This window comes from Vulpes vulpes, chromosome 3 (assembly GCF_048418805.1).
Source record: "Vulpes vulpes isolate BD-2025 chromosome 3, VulVul3, whole genome shotgun sequence".
Lineage (NCBI taxonomy): Eukaryota > Metazoa > Chordata > Mammalia > Carnivora > Canidae > Vulpes > Vulpes vulpes.
This window is the reverse complement of record NC_132782.1, coordinates 90,967,401-90,985,688: the sequence shown is the minus strand read 5'-3', so window position 1 is coordinate 90,985,688 and position 18,288 is coordinate 90,967,401. Positions and strand designations below refer to the sequence as shown.

Here is an 18,288-nt window from a genome sequence, read left to right as displayed (position 1 = left end):
CTCCACTGGGGTGACAAGAAGGTTCTGGAACCAGGGTGGGGTGATAGGGGCACTATACTGAGTACAGACGTCCTGACAGGAGAAATGGCTGGTGCGGAGAATGTTGCGTGATGTGCTTTCACCCGCAGAGGAAGAGAAGAACCAGAACCTTCTCTCATCATCTCACAGGGTCTCTGCGAGGACATGGGGTTAAGCTGCTGCATGCACCCTGGCTAAGTGCTGAGGCCAGGGTCAGAGGCCCCATGGTGCCCTCCCTGCCAGGCCTACTTTACTGTTTTGGGTTAAATTACTCATATTCACTACAAAGAACTCAAGAAATACATCAAAGTGTAAAAAATGTGAAAAGCTGCCAAGTGCTACCCAGAAATAGCTGCTGCGACGTCACACAACCTGGCCGTGTCTCCAGTCAGAGACCCGGACAGAAAGACAAGCAGAAATACTCTTACACATATGACCCACCAGCTGTGTCACCTTTAATGTGAAGTCTTAAATTCTACTTTACGAGCCAAGAGTAACTGAGTGTCTTTTTCAATGTAAGATACATTCTTTTCTAAAAGATTCGCTTTTAAAGGATCATGGAAAAAACACCAACTGAGTCGTCAGATTGAAGCATATGGAATGTCTGCCTTTTAGGTCAAAAAATGTAGAAAATGGGCCATTTCATGTGGCTTGACTCGACAGACACTGAATTTCAGGCAGCAATGGCTCTGTTAGGACAAGCTGGCTCCTCCTGGCCTCACTATGGGTTTTGGGTTTTGCTCCCTGGTGTGGCCTGTGAAGGAGTGAACACACTGCATGCCACCCACCCTGATCGGGGTCTTCTGGAGCCCGCCTTGGGGGTGCTGGCCATCTGTGGACACCTCGGGCCTGGCTGAAGGGTGCCCTCCTCCCTGCTCCACTGTGGCCCTGCCCTGCCCTATGCCATTCCAGCGTGTCACAGCCTCCATGCTCAATCTCATCCACTTTTCTTCATTTGGAGAAAAAGTTAATCAAAAAAGTAGTGTGAACAACATAACCTGCATCTGTCCTGAATAAAATCATATGAATACTCTGTCATAATTGCTTTGGATCTACTTGTTAAGGGTTTTATTAGTTAGTTAGTTAGTTAGTTAGTTAGTTAGTTAGTTAGTTAGTTATTTTTAATTCAAGCATAGTTGACCTTCAGGTCTGTTTTTTAGAGTGATGTGAAATTCCACTGGTAAAATCAAAGGCCCCTTGACATCAAGCTCGGCCTGACTTCTCTTCTGCCCTGGAAGCCATGGCCTCTAAAGACCTGGCAGGCGGTCTCACACCTTTCCTGTAAGACAGCCTCACGGATGCTACAGAGGGCTGAGGCCCCTGCTGCTTTCTGCTTCTGAGACCTGCACTAACCTGAGCTCTGATCCATTGGTTTGACTGCATTCCCCCCACAGGACGGGGCAGACTTCACATTGTTTCCACTTCCCATCTTCAGGCCACTGCTAGCTCACTGGATTTGTGTTCTTGATGAATCCTACACTGGATTTGTTTTCTGTTTCCTCGGACATGCTCTCCCTGCACCTGGGTTCTTTTCTGTGTGTCACTTGCTCTGAGCGTTCCTCTGTTGTTCTGGCACCTGGGGCTGGTCTGTTTGGCCGCCGTGGCTTCTCCCTCCACTTATCTAAGCTTGGTATGAGCTCAGGATGGCGGCGTGGGGGGGGGGGCTTCTTCCTGCCCTCCCCTCCAAACTTCCACAGGAAGGGCAAGCAGTGAGTCCTCTCTTCGTCTCCAGATGGCAGGGACCGGGCAGAGGGAGAGCCCAGCTCCCAGCAGTGCTAAGGGTCAGCCCCGTTTCCCCAACAGCTCACACCACGCAGGCAGGTGACCTGGATTGCTGTGTCCTCATCCGTGAGTGTGAGCCTTTTGCTTCTTTTCCTTTCTCACTCCATTACATTCTTGGAAAAGGAGGATACCCTGCATTCACCTCTTTACCCAGCAGCCTGGCCTGGGGTTGCTGCTGGACGCTGCTGGTTTCCAACAGTTCTCAGGGGCTGGGCACTCAGCTGTCCCTCACCCTCCTAAGAGCACCCCTCTATGGGCTAGAGCTGCCCCATCCACAGGGGAAGTTGCCAGCCACCTGTCAAGTGCTGGACACAGATAGGGACCATTAGCTTCACTGCTGAAAGTTCTGCCAGACAAGGCTGGTCTGCATCAGCACCTGACCATCACATACGTTACAGCAACTTCAGAACACTTACAAAAATCTTGCTGGGAAAAATTTTGTTGATGCTCCTGAAAGCAACTGAGATGTAGCCATTGTATTTATCAGACCCCAGGACAAGAAAGGACAGAAATGCAGCAGGAAAAACCACACTTAGCAAAAAAACCAAAAAGGGTCAGGGAAGGCAGCTCAGCACAGTGTGCTACATTTACTGGAACACGAGATGGGCTTTCAGCTCAGAACTGATGGACATGGAGGAAGGGCTGGAGGGGACGCTGGTGGTGGAGGGACAGACACCCAAAGCTTCTGGGATGAAAGCTCAAACACTTGAGCAGAGGGTCATGGTGGCCTGGGGGAGCAGACACAGAGTTCTTGGGGTGTGTGCATACGTGTGTGAGTGTGTCTGTGTGGGTGCATACATGTGTATGAGTGTGCTTGTGTGGGTACATGCATGTGTGAGCATGCCTGTGGGGATACATACATGTGTGTGAGCATGTCTGTGTGGGTATATACGTGTGTGAGCATGCCTGTCGGAATGCATGCATGTGCATACATGTGTAAGAGCATGCCTGTGAGGGTACATACATGTACATGTCCCAAACTTGCACATCAACAAGAGCACTGAGCCTGCCAGGCATGCAGGGAATGTGGAAATGACTGGGGTCAACAGGCAACACTCAGACGAGACTGGAGGAGGCCACACAGCACAGAGAGTCTCATACGGGGTTGGGGCCACTGACCCAGGATGGAGACCTTGCTGAGAAACTCCTCATACATCTTGCGCTTTCTCAGTGTGCTGCCCTGTTTGGAAAAAAGGAGAAGACAGAGAAGAAGGTGGGTCTTCACGCCTGAATTGTTTCAATATCCCCAAATTTCTCCAAATGACTCTCAACTCTTAAAAGGAAACCCTTTGAGGGGAGCCTGGGGGACTCTGGGTGAAGCGCCTGCCTTCAGCTCAGGGATCTCAGGGATCAAGCCCCTGCTCAGCAGGGAGTCTCCTTCTCCCTCTCCCCCTGTTCACTTGCTCTCTCTCAAATAAATAAATGAAATCTTCAGAAAAAAACTTTAAAAAAAGGAAACCCTTTGAGAATTCCATGTCTCAGAAGCCCCTGAGATTCCACCCCACGTCTCCCCCACATCCAGGCAGCTGTACCTCCCCTTGCCAGCAACAGTGACCTCATCCAGGCTGGGCCAGTGACGGGTCCATACAGTGAGCACTCAATCCACCAGAGTCCCACACTGGGCTTTCCCTGTGCTGAGGGCAGGTATCCCCAAGGTACAAGGGTGAGGGGCCCTGACTAAGCCAGCTCACCGCACACCCTCACCTCAGTCAGACACACATAAATGGGAGCAGCCAACACCAGTGAATTCCCTGGACTGGATGTGCCTAAAACTCATGCCTGGTGAGAAGAGTCAAGGAGCTGCTTCTTTCCCAACCAAACGGTGGCTGAATAAGACAAAACCTGTGAACCCCATCAGCCTTTATGTAAATTAGAAATGAGAATCCACCCCAAAAACTAGAATCTGAATGTGAATTAGAAAAAGACACCTCATTCTTCAAGCATGCATCCTGGTGAGCTGGTGGCCTGATAAGCAAATGAAGAGGAAGCCCAGCCTCCCTATGGCCAGCCAGCTCCAGCCCGGCAGATAGAGAGCAGTCTGGACTTCAGCCCCTCATCCCTTTGCACAATGTACACACTCCATAACTATATATGGTAGCCCTGCCAACGAGTACTGGTAAGTATGGCCCTTTCAGAAAACACAGATATGCAATCCACCAGCAGCCTTATCCATCGATGGGGGCTAGAAGTTCACCTGGGATGTGAAAAGGATGGAGAGGCCAGTGACCACAGACTAGACAAAGGTGGGAGGGAGAATGGTGACAATGAACAAGTGCTCAGGCCAGGGCAGCAGCGGGTCTGTCAGACACTTGGATCTGCCTAACTTTGTGAGAGTCCTGTCAAATGAGGACATAATTACATTCATCCCCAGAGGAGGAGGCAGGCTCAAAGGGGCAAGTGACCACCTAGACTGGGATCATAGGAGCAGGAATAAACCCAGACTGGGCTCTACAAGTCCCAAAGCTGGGCGATGATGATGACAGAGATCCTGGTGATGGTGATAATGGTGATATTGATGACGGTGGTGATGGTGATAGAGGTGATGGTGATGATGGTGATGATGGTGATGATGGTGATGACAGTGATGGTGATGGAGGTGATGGGAATGATAATGGTGATAATGGTGATGATGGTGGTGATGGTGATGATGGAGGTGACAGTGATGGGGATGGTGATGGTGATGGTGATGATAGGGATGGTGATGGTGATAATGATGGCGATGGGGATAATGATGGGGATGGTGTTGAAAGTGATAATGCTGATGGTGGTGATGATGGTGACAATGGTGATGGTGGTGATGGAGGTGATGATGATGGTGATGACAGTGAGGGTGGTGATGGGGATGATGATGGTGATGAGGATGGTGTTGATGGTGATGATGATGATAGTGGTGGTGATGGTGATGATGGCAATAGTGATGATGTGGATGACGGGGATGGTGATGATGGGGATGGTGCTGATGGTGACGATGGTGATGATAGTAATGGTGATGATGGTGGCAGAGGTGATAGTGATCATAATGATGATGTGATGGTAGTGGTAAAGATGGTGATGATGATGGTGGTGGTGGTAGTAGTGATGATCCTTACTGAGCACAGCGGAGGAGGACTGACAGGGAGGATCAGCACATTCCCATTCCAACTCCAGATCACTCATAACACCCCCACCCTACTCTTAGCTCAGTCTTTCCCCCTCTGGGACTCAGTTTCCCCTTCAGAAGAATGGTTAGTTGGCACCAAGTTATCTGTGTCTTCGACCTGGGCTCCTCCCCACCTTCCTCCAGACTTCCCACTGCTGCTCTCCCATGCCAATACTATCTCAGCCCAGCAGGCTCCTTGTCTGCTTCCCACTGAGACACAGAGGGAGGGCTACCAGCCTCAGAATGACTCCTCCATCATGAGAGATGGGGCTGGAGACTTCTGCAAACAGACCCTCAGCACTACCAAGAAGCCCATCCCAGGAAGAGGTGAGCAGAAGCAGCCCAGCTGAGACCTCCCAAGTGCTTCTAGGACTGGCACCTCTGAGGATCGGCTCTGACCAACCACCTCAGCTAGCCACTGTTACAGTCTCCACTCCATACCAGGTGTGGAGGCTCAGAGAGGGATCATAACCTGCTTGTGTCCATGTGCCACTAAGTGTGGGGTCTGGGTCAAAGCAGGATGTTGATGCAGAATTGGTGTTCATGCCACGGAGCTGTAGACATGCTAGGTATCTTCCCTACATAGGGATGGGAAAAGGCCCACCCAGCACCCACTGTGCACGCCCTTCAGCCACACATCACCATCTGTCACTTTCATTTCTGGTCAGAGAAAGGGAGGCTGAGAGATCCCCCCACTATGCCTGGCCACCTGGCTGGCTGAGCAGAGCTAGGACTGCCTAGCCCTTGGCCTCCTGAGGGTCAACCCACAGCAGCTCTGAGAGCATTCAAGAGCACAGGGTTGTTTTCAGATAGGCCTGCAGATTGGGAGTGGGGGGGCTCAACACCCATTCCAGAGAGCAGTGGAATCTGGGGGCCTGCCTGTCCTCTGTCCCGCAGGGCCTGATAGCTGAAGACAAGGTGGTCCGGGCAGATACCAGAAGAGCGCCTGTCCCCAGTGTATACACATAAGGGCCCCAAACAGCACCCAGAGCAGATCCAGGAGCCGCAAATAAGGTACAGTTGTGCCACTGCCTGGTTGGGACGGCTGCTCCATGCAGCCTCACTGCCTGACCCAGGGGTACAAGGGTCGAAGGCAGGGGAGGACAGCGTTAGGAGGCTGCGGCAAGAGGCCAGCACATGGAGTCCACTGCGGGGGACAACCCTTGTCTTGCACAGCCAAGCCGACATGAAATGTGCAGGAGCAGGTGGGGGAGCCTGGTGAGCCAGGACAGGAGGGGCAGAGCAAAGTGAGGGTGGGGCAGGTAGGAGCAGGACAAGCCCCGAGGCAGGGAAGAGACTGAGGCTGTGCTGTGCATCTTTTCCAAAGCTCAGAGTGCCCAGGGGCCCAGAAGCTGATCTGGGGAGTCCAGACAGCTGTGGGTCAGGCTGCTGCCCCTCACTTGGCAGCTGGGCAAGCACCCTGTCTCTACAAACTGCATCCTCAACTGCACGACTCCTGCCCTAGAGGATCCCGTGAAGGTTATAGGAGCCAACCTGGGCCAAGGGACGTGTTGATGGGGCCCAGGCCTCTCCAGCACTAAAAAGGCTGGAATCCTAGGAGGGTCCTGACAGCCACACAGAGACCCACAGGTACCCTCAGGCCCCTCCATCCAGCAAGGTCCCAACAGGGCTAGGGACTCAGCCAGTGGTCCAAGATGCCTTATGGCTGGATGAGACACCATCAGCATCAAAGGTGCTTCTGTGTGGCTGTAGCCTGTAGCCAAGGTGAGGACACAGCCCCAGACCACCTGCGGTAGAAAGAGGGTATTTCCAACACTGTGGCTGCCATCAGGGCAGGTGTGGATGCCCACAGTGGCAGTAGGCTCAGCCCAGGCCACCTGAGGTCCCTGCCAGCCATGGAAAAAGCATTTCTTCCAAAACAGCAGGGACACCCCCCAGTGGAACACAGACACATTGGCTCAGGGACCTCAGACATCAAAGGGCAGCACAGCTGGCCTGTCTGTCTCCTGCTGCAGAATGACAGTGGCAGGCACTGCAACCCTCAAGTGAGAAGACCAGCTGCAGGGGCTGGCTGAGGTGCCTTCCCCTGGGGTTGGTGTCCCTCTGTGACAAAGACTACAGGTGAGGCGAGGTGGGAGCCTGAGTGTCCTTCATGCACCAGGAGGGAGGCAACCCTTGGGCACTCTCTGCCAGAGAGGCTGGTGCATGACTCTTGCTTCAGGGGTATGGGGCAGTCTGATGAGGTTTTCCACCTTGTGCAGCTGCCCATTCCTCACGCAGGGAGTGCGCACCCCACAACTGACCCAGGAGGGACAGGCAGGGAGGGCACAGGCAGTGCTTCCTGACCCCTGCCATGCTGCACACGTGGACATGGAGCCTGGCTCTGCTCAGTGCCTCATGGAGCTCTGTCCATCCCTCTCCACTACATGGAGCAGCAGAGGGAGGCTTCTGGATCAGATGTCCTGGGATCCCTGTCGCCTGAATGCACAGGGAGGGGCCGTCTCCCTGGAGAGACACCCCTGGCGGTACCCCCACTCCCTGTCTCCCCTGTGGGAGTGAATGCGTGGTTTACACTCTGCATGACAGCTGCCTCCAAATCTGCCCAAACCCAGGACTGATGCAAACACAGGCACCCTCCTGCAGGACACTCCCTTCCGGGTCAGCCAGCACTGTCATTTTCTTTCCCAAGATGCAGAAGCTCTGCAGACTCCCAGCACAGCCATGACTATTCTTAGTGCACAGGGATCCAGAATTAAGACAGAGGAAGTGCCAGCTGCCTCAGTGGTTTGGGAACTTCCCTGAATACAAGGTTCCAGCCACAAAAATCCCACAGCCAAGAAGGGCTCAGCGCTGGGGATGGTGAGGAACAATGGCTTATGCAATAGGGGGCCAGGTGTGTGAAGGGGACTGCGGGGGACAGAGGGTGCTGGGTCCTCTCCCAAACCTGCCCCTTCCTGGGAGGGGGGGGGATGGTGCCTCAGGGTGCCCCACCTACACCAGCACACATTCAGCTGCTCTCTCCTGATGTATCCACAGCTCTACAAGAGCCCCTGACACACAGCGGGTGCCCAATCAACGCTTACTGAGTACACAGATGACGGGTTCCTCACGCACAGAGCCTGATCAAACAGTTGCCCAAAGACTGCGCTGAAACCTTCCTGTGTTGTGAAACCCTGGGTGTTGCAATGGGATGAGGATGGGCAGGGTGGGGGTGTTGGTGATCCTGAGAGGGGAGGCAGCAGGAGCAGGACCCCATCTTCAGGCTCCCACCTTACTGAGCCATGAGGATGTTTCAAACAAGTGTTCCCCCAGAGCATCCCCACATCACAGTCCCTCCCTGGAAGCTGCAGCGTCCAGGCTGGCCTTGGGGAGACAGCCCAGTCCCAGAGAGCATGTGGGGGAAGCCAAGGGTCTCCCAGCAAGCAGCTGGCCTTAGTCACCTCCCTGTGGGCTGTTAGGACCCCTCCTGGGGTCTAGGCCCTGGGATCTCAGCAGACACCATCCCTGACCCACAAAGTAAAGCACCTGGTGCAGCCATGACCACCTAGCGAGCCTAAGTGACTAAGAAGCGAAGTTTCCCAAAGGCCAGGTGCTCAGCTCTGGTGGCCTCTTCCCAGTGATGGAGAGGGACCAAGACGGTGCTGGGAGGTCCTTGGACCAGTGTGGCTGGCCCAGAGCCTTCTGGCTCCCTCACTGCTGCCGGGGTCAGGATGCTTTCCACCATCTGCAGGACAGCCTCCAGTTGGCTGCAGAAGCTCCTCTGTTGAAACTACTGCAGGGCTCCCCACACACCCCCAGGTAGGAGCTGAGGGCTCTGTGTGAACCGTACCCCACGTGACCTTTACATTCCCATTCATGGTGGTCTCCCTACTGCTCCACAAGCATCCAAGCTTGTGCCATAGGGCCTTTGCCTGGACACTCTTCTCCAGGACTTGCTGGTTCCTTGCCTCTGCTGTTATGCCACCTTATCCCAGGAGGGGGTCTTCAGGGCCTTTCTATAAAACAGTGGCCCTCCCAACTCACAGTCCCCTCCACCCTCTTCTCTGTTGTAATTATCTCTAAGGAATTGTCACCACCTGAGATACTGCTCTACTAACTAACACGCAGGCTTCCCGAGGGCAGATGCTGCGTCTGTGGTGCCCCCTGATGCATCTCAGCCCTGAGAACAGTGCCTGGTGGGTGGTGTGTGTAGGATGAGCACTGAGTGGGCACTGGAAGAGCCTGCCTTCTCTCCCCAGGAAGAGCCTCTCGGTTCACAGCTCACCTCTAGGAGCCTCTGTGCACCTGCCACAGCCCCAACCATCGCACAGGGACCCACACCTGCCCTGCACCAGCTAAGAGTGCATGTGGTTGCATGGAAGAGAAAACCTAAAATGACAGAGGCAAAAACACCTGGGGTTGACCCCTGTATGAGGATGTCTGGGGCAAGCAGTCCAGTCCCTCTATGCTGGGGCCACCAGAGAGCCACGCTTCTGGCATCTCTTTGTTCCACCACCTTGGTGAATGGGTTCCATCCTCAGAGTCACCTCATGGTCCAGAATGGCAGCTGGAGCTCCAGCCATCACAACCCCATTCCAGACAGCTGAAAGTAAATAGGGAAAGAAAGCAAAGAGGCCTCCCCAACTGCCTGCTTACCTTCTAAGAAATTTTCAGAATCCCTCCCATACTTTTCACCCACCCCATCAGCCCTTTATCTGTCACCCTTGCTTGGACGAAGCTGAAGCTCCTGTGCCAGGGTGTCACTCACCATGAGGATACGCCGGTAGCTGTCCCGGTCGATGCCCCAGAGCTTGAGGTCCGTCTTGGCTTTCACGGTCGCTGCCCTGGGGGTGCCATAGATGAGCGCCAGCTCCCCAAAGCTGCCCCCTTCGCTGATGCTGGTCACCCACTCTCCATTCACATACACCTTCAGGGTATAGTGAGATATGGGGATAGTGAGAAATGTCAGAAATCTCACAGTGGCGCATCCTGCACTAGCGGCCCTCCTCCACACCCACCAAAGGGGGCCCGGTGAGAAGGGAACATGCAGCCGCAGCTCCCAGGCCCCCTCAACTGGGGGAGCAACTTCCCACTCCACAGCCCAAGCCTGTCCTGGATCTCTGCTGGCTATGCTGCCCGCCTCTCCCCCAGCTCTGTGCAGAGCCGCAGCTGGACAGGCACCATGGTGCCCTCGAGTCCCCACCCTCCATCACAGTGAGACAGGCCCAGGCCAGAGGCGGACACTGTCTAGGGCTCCTGGCCTGTACAGAAGCCCTGCCTGCCTCCCTGGCCAGCCTTCAAGTCATCAGCCTTGGATGGGTCTCAGGACCCAGAGCCTCCCCAGCTGCACACAGTGGGTCAGACTTAGGGCTTCCATAGGCATCCCTGCTGACACCCTCCCAGGCTCTGCCCGCTGCCCCCAGTTCCAGCAGCACACATGCCTGGACTAGCCAGCAAGGAGCCATGCTGACGGGGCCTCCTGCCTGGGGCCACAGCACCCAGCTCCCATGGCCTGTGGCCGGTGGAGACGCTGCCAGGGCGCCAATGAGGCCCAGCTGAGAGGGGCCCTTTCAGCCTGCATGGGTGACCCGGCACAGTGCTCCCACTATGCATTGACCCTGCACGTTCCGTATCGCGCAAGAATAGTACAGATTGTTTATTATGCGGTGCCTATACAGATTCGGTTACTATAAATTGACACAACGCATGCTTTATTCCCCCAGCGTGTCAATGAGCCTGCAGAACAGTGCCCATTGCCAAAATGGGTGCACGTCGGGAAAGATCGGATTGCGGTGAATCATGGACGCGATTCTTACTGAAATCAATGACTCATTATCTGTGCAATAACTGAGGCACAGAATCGCGTATCCGCAAGAAAACATGCAGGTGATAACTCCGTGATACATGTGAGCAAGAGTCCCAGGAAGCTGGGTGGGAAGGACACCACGGCTGTGCAGAGGTGAAGCTGCCTGTGACCCTATGAGCTTCCACCAGCCTGGCTGAACACAGAGTACCTGCTCCTGGGCCTGTGTCCTCGTGCACCCACAGGGAGGTCGGAGCAGCTGGGGACCTGGGAGAGGAGATCCCAGCTTCCACACGATGAGGCCCTTGAGGAACCAGGACTATGTCCCATCCTCCCCACAAGGCAGGGACACAGGAAAGACAACCCAAGACCCAGGAATGTAAGGGGTGCAAGGACCTCAGACAACACCCTCCAGAACTGGTGCCCCTGGTTTTCCCAAAGGGGACCCGGGCCTGTGTGTGTGTGTGTGTATGGGGGGTGATGACTTATCAATGGTCCTGGTAACCCAGGCCCCAGCCAGCCCTACCCATGCCATGCTCTGTTGTGGTGAAATCCTGCTCAAAACAGCCACGTGCCCAATGCTGGCAGTGCAGCTCCATGACACCTGCACTGGTCCCCCAGGATCCCTGGGAGCCCCAGGACCCCTCTCAGGTGACAGGTCCCCTCCAGCAACCATGGTTCCTTGGAAAGGAATCCCGGGGGGAGTCCTTATATCACTGACATGTGAGCTATTGGGTTTAGTGTAGGTGGGCCGGTCGTCATAGCCACAGAATGGGTCTCTGTCCCTGTGGGGGATGCACATCTCTCGTGACTGCACCAGGGTGAATGTGGGGGCACCGTGTGTATGCAGGTTGTGCTAATGGGCAGCGACGTGAGCTCAGGAATACCGTCTGTGATCGGGAGACTGCCTGACCTGCCTTGCACAGTGGCCAGTGGGGGCAGGACTCCCAAGAACCCAAAGAGCGCAGGCACCCAGGGGCCGCAGGGACCTGCTTCCCGCCCAGAAGCCCAGGCCTCAGAGAAAACCATTGTGTGGAGCCCCCGACAGGCCCAGGGCCACACTGCAGGCCGCCCCACACAGCACAAAGGGGCCATCCTTCTCGGGACACTGGCTTCTGTCACCGCAGCCAGCGCAGCACGGGGCCCCACCCCAGCTGGCACGCAAGGGGGCTACTTCTTGCTTTGTCTCATTTTTGTTTCTTCTTCTTCTTTTAGAAGAAAAATGGTGGGAGGCCCCACTGGGCTACACTTGTGTTCCCACCATTGACAGAGACTTCTCCGGCTGAACCCAGAGCTCCCACCCGGCTGCTGTGCGTTAGTGCATTCATCCATCTGTCTGTCCACCACCCCCAGTGTGGACTGAGCGCCACTCTGTGCCCTGTACATTCTAACTGCTGGCGGTCAGCAGGGGAAGGCAGGCGGGCTCCTGTCCATGGGGACTCACCCACCAGTCAGGAGAAAGACTGCAGGCAAATAATGCTACAAACACACATTCATCATGAAGCGTACTCCAGGCATGAAGAGAACAGCGTTCAGAGGACCAGGGCAGAGACCGTTTGTAGAGGGCTCTCCCCGAAGGGAAACGCGAGCCAGGCCCCAAGCATCCAGAGCCAGGGCCAGCATGCAAAGATGTGGGAGAAGGGCAACTGAGGCAGAGAACAGAATCTGCAAAGGCCCTCGGCCCTGGTGACATGGAGGGGCCAGGATGCAGCAAGATCAAGCAGGGAGAGATGCCCAGGGGCAGGAGCAGAGGGTGGGGGAAGGAAGGAAGCCACAGAAGGTTCTGGCAGTTCATTTGGTTAACACTGTGACTGCTCCCTCAGGTGGCCTACCGAGAACAGCATGTGGCCACCAGAGGGGAGAGGGGAAGGAGTGGAGAAGTAACTCAAAAGGCAGCTGTGGGTGGCAGGCCCAGCAATCCCAGAGCCCGGGGGCTGAGGCCCAGTGACTGGCGCTCCAGCAGGTAGCTGTGGCGTGTGTGGTCCACGCAGAAGGAGGTAGAGGCAGCGATCCGATTGAAGGCCCAGGATCCTGCTCAATAAAATCCCAAGGTGGGGCCCCGATGTTAGGAGCTGGAGCCTCAGACACAGACCAGGGCTGAGTGAGCATCACCCACATGTCGTGCCCGCCGCCTCACTCGGCCACCTGCCCTTCCCGACCTGGGCATCTCAGTGCAATGCGCTCCTCCACAGGAAACAGAAATGGGCTAGCAGAAGCCGTCTGGGCAGCGGAGACAGAACACTGTGCCTGGAGTTATCTGTGGAATCGCAGCAGGAGTGGCGAGTAGCCTCAGCCTGCCTGCATTTCTCATACTGCCTGGAGCTGACCTGGCACGGTGGCAAGGATAACTCTAGCCCTGGTTGTTGTTTTGCTGTCACAGATGGCGAGGAAAAGCTAATGGCCCGTCTCCTCCTGCCTCCCCAGGCTCCCGCCACAAACAGCAGGAGTGTCCCCACAGCGAGTGTGTTGCAGTCACTGGGTTGGGCGGCCTACAGGCGCCCTGGAGGGAGCAGAAGCCCCATCTCTGTAGTGTGGCTCTTCTCGCCAGGCCTCACTCATCTCTAGCTCCAAATGCCAAATGCCCAGGGGGTGATCTGGTTGGCTGCTGCCCACAACATGACGCCCAGCACAGGTGTCCCTCCTGATGCTCCCGTCTGTGGAACCTGGGCTGTGCAGTTTCCATTCAGGTTTCCTCCAGAGGAACTCCAAATCTGTCCTGGCACACAGTCCTTTCCCTGCCCTCCCTAACATCGACCACACTTAGAGGCTCACGGGGCAGGATTTTGTGGGAACCCTGGAGCACCCCTCCTGGAAAGGGAATAGGTATGGGGTATATAGGAAGGCCCCTACCACATGAGTGGGGCTCTGAGGTCCCCGTCCCCAGTTCCTGAGGACAGTCCTTACAGCTGGAGGCAAAGCAGTCCCTGATCACAGCAGGGCTGCTGGGGCCTCAGCATAGAATTACAGTGTGTGCTGGGCGTTCCCAGATGCACCCTGTGTGAGATAGGTGTTGGACTGCAGAGAAGCTTCCGAGCCAACTCCAGGTGAACTATCAGTGACTGATTCCCAGACACGTCTTGACGGCCTGAGCAGGTACTCGTATGTGGCTGCAAGACATGTGATGGCCAGGAGCCTGGAGCAATGCAGGTGTCCACCGATGTGACAGATAGACACAGTGGGGTCCATCCACACAGTGGGTCACTGTTCAACCTCAGGAAGGAAGAAAGGACACCTGCCACAACAGGGACGTGCCCTGACAATGTGAGGCCGAGTAACACAAGCCAGATGCAGAAAGACACACATGGGGACCCCACACACACGAGGTTCTGGCGTCATCAGACTCACAGACACAGAGAGTAGAAGGTGGGGGTAGGCTGGGAGAGCAGGTGGGGTCAAGGGGTCATGGGGACAGAATGTTCTGGAGATGGATAGGGGGACAGTGGCCCAGCCATGGGAATGTGCTCGGTGCCCTTAACTGGACACCTGGAAATGGTTAGACAGCAAATTTTAGGAATTCATACTTTACCAATTAAAGAAACAAAACAAAACCAAAGAGCCAGAGCTTCAGGTACCTGCTGAGTAACAGCTGATGGTGACCCACAGAGCCCAACGGCCATGCCCTGAGGCACCCCGTCTCAGGGACACAGCTCAGAGCTCAGAGGCTAGACACTGGGAACCGGGTGGGCAGGGGCCGGGGTGGGGGGGCATCCCAGCACAAAGGAGGGTCCGAAAATAGTGAAGGCCTCGCAGGATTAGGGAGGGCTGGGCCTCAGACAGAACTACGTTCCTGAGCCCTAAAATCGGCAGCCGAGTATCCTTTTAAGTAGAAATGCTATGTTCCACGAATAAAACAAATTGGAAGATATTTTTATACTTAGAAAAATGGATTATAGCTCTTGGCAACACACATGCTGCGGTGTCTCTCTGGAAAACCATAATTTAAACTGAACCTGGTGCTTTTGGCATTGGTCACCTGGCTGTCCCCCTAGGGCGCAGGGGGTCAGAGGGCAGTGTCCTCCCTGCAGAAGAGGGGCGGGGCTCAGGATGTCCACCCCTGAGCCCAGCCAGGCAGAAGAGCAGGGTGGGGTCCCAGGGGACCCTGCCCCCCACAGGGCTCTGACATTCAGCAGGGCCCCCACCCAAATGAGACTGGCATCGCTGGCATCGCTGGCATCTACGAGCCAGGCTCAGCAACCCCAACACGGCCCTGGAAGGCCACAGGGCCAGGTCAGCCAGGTCAGCCAGGTTGCTTCCTGCGCCCTGGAAGGCAGTTTACAGAAATGAGCACACAAACAGCATGCCTGGGCCTCAGAGCATCTGGGGCAATTTCACGCCGCGAGCAGTAATAACAGTAATTATTATAACACATACCCCATAACTCACCCCGGCTGGCCAATGTGCCACTTTTTCATCCCAGATCCCTGACTGAGCTCTTTTGATTCCCTCAAATGTGGCCATCCCCCACACTGCTGCGCTGCCCGATGCGTCCCACATCACAGAAGGGCTCCCCGCCGCCCTTCCCGGCTGGGAACCCGAGCATCAGGCATCGCGGGGCAGCCCACAAGTCACTGCCTGTCCCTTCAAGGGCTGGCGGGCCCAAATTTGAGACTACAGCCGGACGCAAGCGTCCACCCACGGTGCCCGGACATCCTGGCTCGGGTGAGCCAAGGTCCAGCAAGCACTTAAAGCCGCCTTTGTACCTGAATCTCTGAGGCCAAGACTGGGGGCTGGACCTGCTAAGACAACGTATTTGGAGAACTCTGGTTATGAAAACTCACCTTTCTCCATCCCCAAACTGCCTCTATGGGCCCCTGGCCTCCAAAAAAGCCAGCTGTGACACCTGGCACATCATGAGGTCGCCAGCACAGAGAGGCTGGGAACTGCCCATCAGCCCCTACCCCATTCTGAGGGGGCCTGGGGCCCAGCTCTGGGACCTCTCTTGGGGGGTGGGCAGAGGCCCCCTCAGGACGAGCAGGTTCAGCCAGCCACTTCTTCCCTGTCACATCCTACCTCTGAAGGGTGCTGGGGGCAGCGGGGCAAGGAGACAGCCTCCCGTTGGACCTGAGTGCAACATTCCATTCCTGGTAGATGGAAGGGTGGGTGTGAGGAGGGGGAACAGCCTACGCTAAGATGCTGAGCAGCAGAGGTCAGCCCAGAGTTACTTAGGGGACCCTCCTTCAGGCCCCACCCTCAAGTGGTTCCTGCCAGGTGTTCAGTGGCGGGCCCCCTCCCTGCATCAGAGTGGGGGGTCTCTGTGGTATGTGTGTGGGGAGGAGGAGGCAGGGTGGCGTCTGCCTAGGGCCATAGTCACGGCAGCCAGGAGAGAGTGGATTAATGGGGGAGAAGGGGACCGCATCCAGAGAGCCTCCACCCAACCCCACAGTGGGCTCTTCAAGGCCATGTCAGAACTGCCTGCTTGGATCTGTGGCTCCGTGTCCTTCAAGTAAATGAACATGGTGGTCAGTGACAAGGCTTGAGCTCTGACACCCCAACGCTGAGGGGCCCTGGACTGTCTGCCATCTTCCCACACGGGTCAGGGAGGGATATCTCACGAGACCCTGATGGAGGCCCTCCAGGATCCAGAGAGAAATGGCAAAGAACTCTGGGGGAAGGTTTACCACGTCCCATACCTGCTCACCCAGCAGAACCACAGGTGTGCCCAGAATTCCCCGGGGTCCTCTCAGCTCTCATTTCTGCCCAAACCCTAATGATACAACTGACTCATTCCCTTGAAGATACCTCTGGAATTGAATTAGAAGACTCATGAACTTCCATGAACACACAAGGGGAGAGAACATTCCGGGGTTGGAAGCGTAGGAGTCACACGGTGGTGAAGGTTATCAGCACAGCAGCCCAAGAGAGGAGCGAGATGTGGCTCTGCCTGGACTGGGAGGAGCCAGGCTCCAGCGGGGTCTTGAAGGATGCATAGGAGTTTGCAAGGAAGGGCAGAAATAGGGATCCCTGGGTGGCGCAGTGGTTTAGCGCCTGCCTTTGGCCCAGGGCATGATCCTGGAGTTCTGGGATCGAGTCCCACATCAGGCTTCCTGCATGGAGCCTGCTTCTCCCTCTGCCTGTGTCTCTGCCTCTCTCTCTCTGTGTCTCTCATGAATAAATAAATAAAATCTTAAAAAAAAAAAAAAAGGAAGGGCAGAAATAAGCATGGAGGGACAAGAGGAATCGAGACCTACAGGCCAGACACTCATTGGCCATGTCCTGCAAACTTACAGGCCGGAGGACAGAGGCCATGTGCCCCAAGTGTATGTTCTGCGCACAGGGAGAGTGCAGTAAACATGCATTAAACATGAGAGCAAGAACTCAAGCAAGGCAGAGAGGGAAGAGGGGCCTCTAGGGGGAGTGATGGACAATGAGAATGACGTGGAAGAGCCAGGCAGGATGAGGACCAGGGGGACAGACGTGGGTCTGAACCAGGAACCAGCTGCCTCCATCCTCGGGGTCTCCCAGAGGTCTGGGGTGCTGGCTGCACGCCTGCCCATCCTTGGGTCTCCCCGAGGTCCAGGGCACTGGCTGCACACTTGCCTGTCCTCGGGGTCTCCCTGAGGTCCGGGGCGCTGGCTGCATGCTTGCCTGTCTCTCTATCTCCCACTATTTGCTTTAACCCACAGCAAAGGTAACAGGTGCTGACTGTGACTATGGGCAGCCCAGGGCCCTGGGCTCCTGCCTCAGTTTCCTTCTTTGGTGGCAGACAAAGCTCCCCCCCACCGCCAACCCTCCCACCCTTGAGGCTTGGGCCAGGCCCTGAGCTCAGGACAGAGCAGCTCGGGGTCCCCAAGGTGACTCCATGTGCCCCTCACCGTAAGACCTGGGCTGTGAGTCACTTCCCGTGCTGCCAGCTCCCAGGAGACAGTGACACAGGCCAACACAGATGGGCTGCCAGGGAGACAAATCGTTTGGGAGCCAGAGGGTGTGGTGCCCACCTCACAGGCAGGGGGTATAGTGCAGGGGAGGCGTGAGGGCGCCCAGCACCCCGAGGCCCAGAGGTGGCCTGTGTAAAACCACAAACTGAGTTGAGTCACAGGAAGGAGACTGCTGAGGCCACAGTGGAAACCATAGGGCCAGATGCCCATGCGAAGGAGGGACATCTGCCGGAGGCCAACGGAGACACGGGGGCAGGAGGGGGCAACAGGGGTCCCAACAGAGGCAGCAAGGTGCCAAAGGATCCCAGGAAGTGAGAGGACACCATGGGCTCAGCCCTGTCCTGTGGTCGCACAAAGGTCCTGGGTCTGATTCAGAGAGAAGCCCATTTGAGGGCTTTCCTTGAGACTGGTGCACATGGGGTGCCGTCTGCACGGCCCCGTGTGGACGGCAGCCTGCAGGACCCAGAGAGGGATGCCCTTACCCTTCGGGTGGGGGCCCAGGTGCGGAGCTGGGGGCAGGAGGCTGCAGGAGCATGACTCTGCCATGCTCAGCACATCCACAACAGCGTGAGCCCCTCAGCCTGAGACTGGCAAGGTGGACAGAGCAGAGTGGGCAGGAAGAAGAGGAAAGGCTATTGTGCAAGATGCTGGTGGCTCCCAGGTCACCAGGGCGTGACAGCCACGGTTGAGGCCTTTAGGTCTGCAAACACTTGGCGTCGCCTACTTTATAA

At 56.0% G+C, this 18,288-nt stretch overlaps 1 protein-coding gene across 9 annotated transcripts in view; it reads right to left on the bottom strand.

The window, feature by feature from the left end:
• PRKAR1B (protein kinase cAMP-dependent type I regulatory subunit beta) overlaps window positions 1-18,288 on the bottom strand; it is a 126,094-nt gene that overhangs the window by 19,122 nt on the left and 88,684 nt on the right. For all 9 annotated transcript variants that reach the window (XM_072753405.1, XM_072753403.1, XM_072753404.1 and 6 more), the window contains 2 exons: window positions 9,648-9,806; window positions 2,920-2,980 (listed from right to left, as the gene is read on the bottom strand). In XM_072753405.1, coding sequence (XP_072609506.1) covers window positions 2,920-2,980; window positions 9,648-9,806 — 220 coding nt within the window. The remainder of the gene's footprint in view (window positions 1-2,919; window positions 2,981-9,647; window positions 9,807-18,288) is intronic.